At 49.0% G+C, this 8,167-nt stretch overlaps 1 protein-coding gene across 1 annotated transcript; it reads left to right on the forward strand.

The window, feature by feature from the left end:
* Positions 1 to 5,556: 5,556 nt before the first annotated feature.
* LOC115365004 (probable G-protein coupled receptor 21) lies at positions 5,557 to 6,639 on the forward strand. The gene has a single exon (XM_030059715.1). It carries the CDS (start codon positions 5,569 to 5,571, stop codon positions 6,637 to 6,639), a length of 1,071 nt encoding a protein of 356 aa, XP_029915575.1. The 5' UTR covers positions 5,557 to 5,568.
* The last annotated feature ends 1,528 nt before the right edge of the window (positions 6,640 to 8,167 follow it).

Consider the following 8,167-nt stretch of genomic DNA (forward strand, 5'->3'; position numbering starts at 1 on the left):
TAGTTACAATTTACATTTCCCCGTTTTGTCTTTGAAGTCGAACTGAGCCGAGGTCGAGGCTGAGCCGCTGCAGCAGGTAGCACCTCGGAAAAACAGGATATCTCTGATTCTTGGGAATTTGGATAAAACAGGTTTTAATTTTGAAAAAAAAAAAAGTGAGTTAAATTACAAAATCTGAAGGTATATCATTATAGGCCAAGGTCTTGGCTGTTCAGCAGTGTACCGGTGCAACCTCCTCATTTTGCATTTCTTTCATAAAATAGGCGTTCTTCCAGTTATTAGGCTACTTTGTTTTTGCCAACACCATCACCGTAATGTTTTTTTTATTTGAAAAACATATTTTTGTATTAAAAGAGACTAATACTTTAATAACTCAACAGCACCAAAGAAACATATTGTAAGCATATTCATTTAAAACCAATATAACTGCCTCTGACGGTGGTGACAGTCGCCTCATTAAAACATACATTTCCAAAATTTATACCACTCAAGTCAATGGCTTCTTGCTTAACAACTTTATTTAACTATTTGGTACAAAAAATAAGAATCCTGAGCTCTGTTATAAGCATTTTTCAGACTTCAGTCATCACCGTCACACAGAAAACCTGACGGTGGTGACGTCTGACGGTGGTGACAAAAACCTGCTCTTTCACATGATAAGCATGAGTTGTTCACATTAGCCAGCTTGTTTCCCCCCTGTTGCTACCTGCATCAGTCCTCTTCTTAAAAAGCATACATTTATTCCATAATCTAATATTTTTTATACAAAAGTGACGGTGTTGACATGTTATGGTTGTGACAGTAGCAGTGTCCAAAAATATGAAGAGATCTCAGAGAAAATAGCAAACTTCCAGGAGCCTGAGCGGTCTTGAAGCATGCAGTAGAGCTGAAGGTTTGAAAAGGGCTCCTCAGGAATGTTACTGGCCTTGTAGTTTTTTTATTATTATTTTTTAAATAAATATCTGACAGTGGTGACGAATATCTGGGACACATTTTGAGCAACCACAAAATAATAGTAAATATTGTTCAAAACCCATCGTTTGTAGTTTTTAATACATATTATGATGTACTCTTTCATGTAGTAAAGATATTCAATGAAATTATTACTTTTTGTTGTTTTAATCAAGTTGAAATGATTATCTCCTATCCGAGGACAACTGGTTTTGTAGGGCATGGGCCAACATATAATCATTAAATTAATACAAATTAAAAATAAACCTATGAAAAAACCTTACAAATGTGCAAAGGACCCCCTGATTATGCCCTTGATTCTCTTTATTCATTAAAATGTTGTAAATTTCCAACAGACATAGCATTTTTTCTTAGCGGGACATGATTTATCCAAATTCCCAAGAATCTGTGATATACAAGAAAAAACTGTGAAAGGGACTCATGTAAACATAGACAATTGGCAATCTCAACATTTGGATATGTTAAGCCGAAAATGTATGAATGAAAGGCCACGTTCACGTCGCAGCCCACAGCGCCTAAATACTATTTTCTTCCCCTCACATGTGACTCAGATGTGAGGTTTTCTATCCAGTGTGACCAGCAAAAAGCCGCGTGGAGATGCAATTTTCAGGTTGTTTGTTTTTTTCCTTTTTCAATTCTTTTCTGGGTCACATGAATATGTGCAACAATATTTGCATCCCCAGGCACGGAAAGTACATTAAACTTGCATCTCAACGCCTCGTATCACATCATAATCAACATGTCAGGGTTGCCATGGAAATAAGTGAGTCTTGTGTCCTCTATCTATAAGACAGCTGTCGTCATTTTTAGCCCCGTGGTGATTTGGCTCAGCCGTGTCAGCACAGAGGACGAGATGTGCTGAAAAAAGCAAGCCGGCGACTGATTTGATTGGTGCATTATGTAATGAAAATGTGCGAACGCAACCATGAGATGCTTTGCCGCAGAATCAGAGCTAATGAGGGCAAAAGGTGCCACGGCGTTTGGAGCGATATCACAAAACAGCACCTGTAACTGCGCCTCATTTTATTCTGAATTTCTTTCTTTATTTCTTTATTTGGATCCCCATTAGCTGCCACTGAAGCACCAGCTACTCTCCCTGGGCTCCACAGCAAACAACAGTTATCACATATTACAAATCTCAATAAAAACAGTTAAAATCCTACTAAAAACCTTTCCAAGACCAATAAAAATCAAATAAATATAAATGAATAATCTGTCTTTCTCGGTTTGGGTTCCAGAATATCCAACATGGAACCGTGCACTACGGGCATTTGCTCCAGTAATTCTGATTTTTGGGTTGAGTTGAGGTGAAGTCTAACTCCAAACTCATGAAACGTGACAGATACTGTGATGAACTGATCTCTGGAGACACTCCTGAACGCTCCAGAGGAAATTTATTCTCTCATCAACGCAGTGATTCATCAGAAATATTAAAGTGCACACTACATGCTTTTAAAGGGGCATTACACTAAAACTGAAGCGAGCACCCTGTAGACGCAACTGGCACAGGTGGAATAAGCATGTGATGTGATGGTTGAGTCTACATGGTTCTCATCGCTCACACTTATTCTGCATTTTTCACCAGTTGAGTCTAAATGGTCCTCGCTGCAGTTTTTTTTTCATGGTGCAGCTTTTATTGTGAAATTTGGAAAATGACCAAAAAGTAGCGCCAACAAAGCAGAAGCAGGTTCCTCTTCTCATCTTTGCTGACTGCGCTTTTATTGTGAAAGGCTCCACAGTCAGTCAGTGATCATGTGTTTCTCTGTGATGGATCTGATGGAGGGTCATCTGCTGTGGGAGCAAAACTACTGACTTTAAAAAATACAAGTACAAGTACACAGCAACGCCACTCGATTACAGTAACGTGAATAAATGTGATTCGTTTCTTCCACCTTTGATCGGACGGTGAATATTTTGGGCTTCAAACAAGCAGCTGGTCAGGAATATTTTCTTCTGAAACATAAAACCTTGGAATCAAAGGTTTTTCCCGCGGTGTGTTTTGAAATCAAATCCTTCATGTCCATCTTGTAGCGCTTTGACTTTAACTCTCTGTGTGATCCAGTCACATCGACCACAAACAGCACACACACACACACACACACACACACACACACACACTCGCACACACACACTGAAACCTGCGGTCAGCATCTTTGTGGTGGGTTTTGTTTGCAGCGTGAGCCGGCGTCTGGCTGCTCACGCATTTTAATGAGCGGCAGGTAAAAAAACTGCGAGTGGACGGGCAGGAAATAAAAAAAAAATAAAATAAATAAATAAAAAAACGACATCAGTCTCCTTCCTCAGTCTTCCCCCTCTCCTCCCTCCTGCTGCTCCTTTAACATCCATGTTGCCTCCACCTCTCTCTCTCTCTCTCTCTCTCTCTCCCTCTCCCCTTCAATCCTTTTACGATCTTCCAGCCACCTTTTTATTTTTAATATCTGTTCATCTTTCATTAGATTCCCAATCAAAACAATTTCTATATTTGCCTCTGATGTACTGAATGTTGGTGTGTGTGTGTGTGTGTGTGTGTGTGTGTGTGTGTGTGTGTGTGTGTGTGTGTGTGTGTGTGTGTGTTCGTGTTCCTGCTGCATGTGCGTCCACGATTACCCTCCGCTGTGCTCCTGTACACGTGTGTGTGTGTACATCGGAGTGTGTGTGTGTGTGCATCTACTATATTGGTGCATTTGCACGGGTACACTTCATATGTGGCAGAAGCCTGCTGGGGAGGGTGTGTGTGTGTGTGTGTGTGTGTGTGTGTGTGTGTGTGCGCACACGTGGGTGGGCGTGCACCGTCTCCGTGGAGAGAGAAAGCCTCCTCAGCTGCTCACTGGCTGACGGACAAAGAGAGGGAGGAGCTTCCTCGTCGGTGGGGGGGGGGTGAGGAGGGTGTGTGTGTGTGTGTGTGTGTGTGTGTGTGTGTGTGTGTGTGTGGAGATGGAGGGATGCAAAGAAAACAGTGACATTTACATTTATACTGACAGAAAATATCACAGGAAGATGGAGAGAGAGGGAGATGATGAAGAGAGAGTGAAATATTCACACAGGATTATACGTGCAGCGGTGTGTATGTGTGTGTGTGTGTGTGCGTGAGTGTGTGTGTGTGTGTGTGTGTGAGTGTGTGTGTGTGTGTGTGTGAGTCTTATGTAATAAATGAATTACCAGCCAAACCTCTGTGTTCAGCACGAGATCATCAAAAATCCACTGGATGCAAAGAGTGATGTTAGGACGATTCTGCCTTTTTGCCCAAAACACAGGAGGCTGTTTGCGCCGGGGATTATTAATCTAAGAGATTACGGAGACGGCAGATTAGCACGGCAATAAAACGAGTGTCCGTTTCTGTTTCTGTTTGTGCAGAATCACCGCATGTGGATCCGGGCTGTGTGGAAACTGGAGTTGAAAGCAGGAATAGCCGCTTTGTGCAGAGGAGGAAGAGAGCAGAAAAGAGGAGGGCCGAGAGACTGGGTGTGTGTGAGAGACGGTGTGTGTGTGTGTGTGAGACAGAGAGAGAGAGAGAGAGGGCAAACGAGACTGTGTGCAAGAGAGAGAGACAGAGGGGAACGGGAGGGAGACGGGGCAGGAGGAAAGGGAAGAGTGTGAGAGCGAGAGAAAGAGAGAGAGAGAGAGAGTGTAGGGGGAGGGAGAACCAGTGTGTGTGTGTGTGTGTGTGTGAATAAGAGAGAGAAGGAGTGAGAGAGCGAGCGAGCGAGCGAGCAGGGGGAGGAGAGGGAAGCAGCAGAAGCAGCGCTGCATCATCACTAGAGCCTCTACAGCAGAGAGGAGAGGCACACACTGGCTGCCTCCCTGATCTCACACACTCTCTCTTTCACTTACACACACACACACACACATGCACTTTCACTCCCCACACACACACACACATACACACACACACACACAGACTGGAAGCCAGCCGGCAGCCTCTTAGCGTCCCGGCGCAGCAGAGATCCCGCTGACATCCATCACCTCGGGACGCTCGCCTGACTCTTCCTGCTGGATGCTGGACTCTGATTGGACGCCGCACGAGGCTCACACCGCCGCCGCCGCCGCCACGTTTGTTTGGACTGCGTGCGCCGTCTCATCCCTCGTTCCGTCCGCTCCTCTCCCTCCGTCTGCGTGGACGCCGGCTGGATTGAGTCTTTTTGTTGTTGCTGGAGGACGAGCCGACGCGGAGGTCCGGGGTTTCGTGGCGGCCGCGTGGAAAAGCGGGGTTTGCTTACCTCACCGTTTTAAGGAGTGTGTGTGTGTTGAGGTGGAGGTGGTGGGGTGGGGGGGGGGTCAGTCAAACGGCGTGGAGGGAGGGAGGGAGGGAGGGAGGCAGCCGGGGGTTAAGATTTGCACTGCAGCATCAGCCTGGCATCCCTCGTTCTGCACCGGGACGGATTTAGTTTTCCAGGACTCCTGATGGATTACGGCCACTTTTAAGACCTGGGGGGGCGGAGGGAGGGGGGGACGCTGATTTAAGAAACACAAGAGACGCACGTTTGTGTTGGAAAATTTTTGGAAAATAATCCGGAGAGCTTCGTGTGACGGGATGACGGCCGCGTCGAACTGAACGCCCCCTCCCCCCCTCCTCCCTCCTCCTCCCCGCTCCCAAACATGAACTCGTCCTCCGATGTGAACCACAGCAGCTCTCCGCCGTTCTGCCTGCTGGGCACCGCCGGCTACTCGCGCAGCCTGGACACCTGCGTGCTGGAGGTGGCCGTCATCCTCTTCCTCACCGTGCTCATCATCGCCGGCAACCTGGTGGTGATCTTCGTCTTCCACTGCGCGCCGCTGCTGCACCACCACACCACCAGCCACTTCATCCAGACCATGGCCTACGCCGACCTGCTGGTGGGGGTCAGCTGCCTGGTGCCGTCGCTCTCCCTGCTGCACTACCTGCGCGGCCTCGACGAGGAGCTCACCTGCAAGGCCTTCGGCTACATGGTGTCGGTGCTCAAGAGCGTCTCCATGGCGTCGCTGGCGTGCATCAGCGTCGACCGCTACATCGCCATCACCCGCCCGCTGTCCTACGCCACGCTGGTGACGCCGTGCCGCCTGCGGGCGTGCATCGTCCTCATCTGGGTCTACTCCGCCTTGATCTTCCTGCCGTCCTTCTTCGGCTGGGGGAAGCCCGGTTACCACGGCGACATATTCCGGTGGTGCGCCGCGTCGTGGCAGACCAGCCCGGGCTTCAGCACGTTCATCGTGGCGCTGCTGTACGCCCCGGCGGCGCTCACCGTCTGCTTCACCTACGGGAGCATCTTCCGCATCTGCCGGCAGCACACGAGGGAGATCACGCAGCGCCACGCCCGCTTCAGCTCGCAGGCGGACGGCGAGAAGGGCGAGCGCGGCGAGCGGTGCGAGGGCTGCCCCGACAAACGCTACGCCATGGTGCTGTTCCGCATCACCAGCGTCTTCTACGTGCTGTGGATGCCCTACATCCTCTACTTCCTGCTGGAGAGCGCCGGGCTCTACCGCCACATGGTGGCGTCCTTCCTCACGACGTGGCTCGCCATCAGCAACAGCTTCTGCAACTGCCTCATCTACAGCCTGTCCAACAGCGTCTTCCGGAAGGGCCTGGGCCGCCTCTTCAGCCCCCTGTTCCCGTCCTGCCTCGGCTGCACAGAGGCTAAAAAGGCCCCGGCGCCCGCCGTCCCGCCTCCGGACCCCAGGTGCCCGGCGTAAGACCCGACGGCGACGGGTCCCGCTCGGTCGGTTGGGAGGCTTCGGCCCTCTGTGTGTGTGTGCGCTCCGCTCTGAGCCGCACAGCATGACACAGGTGTTTTTGGTCCCGCAGTGAGATGTGTGGAGGACCCCTGTGTGGAGCACAGAGGGGCCCGTGCAGATGCCTGTCAGTCCTCTCTGAGGCAGGTTTGTGAGGGGGAAGAGAGAGAGAGAGCCCGGGAAGCTCCTCGGGCTCTTTCTCAGATGTTCGTCAGTGTGACGCTGCGCTGATCACAACGAGGACGGAGGCAGAGCGGCGGAGGCGGTGATGGATTCTGGAGGAACAGGATCCGGTGTGTGAGGGTCTCCATGAACACACTGACGTCCACGTCCACGCGTCCGTGAGCCTGCACTGACCTAAGAACTCCCTTATGCAAAAAAACAGGACAGCACAGCACGACTTGTGTTGTGCAATCCACTGAAATGCAAAAAAAAGTTGTTTTAATTCTTTTCAAGCCTGACTCGAAAATTTGCAATTGTTCTTGGTTCTTTCAGGGTCGAATTAAGTGATGCAAAAAAGTTTTTTTGAAAAACACTTGAAACGGGCTACTGATCTGTTTCCCTTAGGGAACTGCAAATGCTAATGAATCGCTGTGTGTCTGAGAAAAGTGAATCTTTCACCATCAAATCTTTCTGATAAAAAGTAGTGTGTGTGTGTGTGTGTGTGTGTGTGTGTGTGTGTGTGTGTGTGATGGATTTTGAAGACAACTGGTTCCAGGCCGTTTCCCGGAGAAAAAGCTGGAGGTTTATTTAGGAGTTCATGTGTGTTTTATCAGAAGGATTCCTCTCTCTCTTGAAGTTTAGCGTTAGTGGCGAGCTCGAAGTATGTTTACACAGTCTCGAGTTTCACATGAAAATGTTGATTTAAGAATTAGCTTTATTTTCCAAGATGGCCGCTGACATGCCCACGAGCATTACGGGGAAACTTCCCCTCCGACAGGCCAGCAGACCGCGTGCGATCTCGTCAAGGAGACAAGATACTCGATTTATTTGGAGAGTTTTATTCTCTGTTCGCGTTTCCTCCTCAGGTTTATCAGCAGTTCTTTGTTCAGCCCTTCTGGGCGTTTGCCTTTGACCTTGTCTTGAAACAGCTGAAACAGTACATGACTCTGAAATCACAAGCCAAGTAATCCAGTCCGTGTAAGCGTTGAACTTGTCTCATGCTTATCAGTCGTGATAATAATTCTGCTGTCTGCTGAGATCCACAGGCCCTCGAAACAAAAACGTCTTACATTGTGATCTCGAACCTTCTCGCTGCTTTGTGGTTTTGCCCTCCGGCTGCTGATGGCGGCTCAGATTGGAGCTGAGCGGAGGGGGGGGGCTGGACGCTCCTCCTCACCGTGAGCCTCAGAGCAGCAGCAGGTCAGAGCACCTCCTGAGAGCCAGTGAGAGCCTGTGGCTTTTTGGCTGCATGTAAATAGACTTCAACAGTTCAAATGTTTAAACCGCGGCGGACCGGCTCTGTGGGGAATTTCAGCAGCACCTTATG

The sequence above is a fragment of the Myripristis murdjan genome, chromosome 9 (assembly GCF_902150065.1).
Source record: "Myripristis murdjan chromosome 9, fMyrMur1.1, whole genome shotgun sequence".
Lineage (NCBI taxonomy): Eukaryota > Metazoa > Chordata > Actinopteri > Holocentriformes > Holocentridae > Myripristis > Myripristis murdjan.

Coding starts and splice junctions, on each gene's coding strand:
- LOC115365004 (XM_030059715.1), top strand. CDS start 5,569: ATGAACTCGTCCTCCGATGTGAACCACAGCAGCTCTCCGCCGTTCTGC.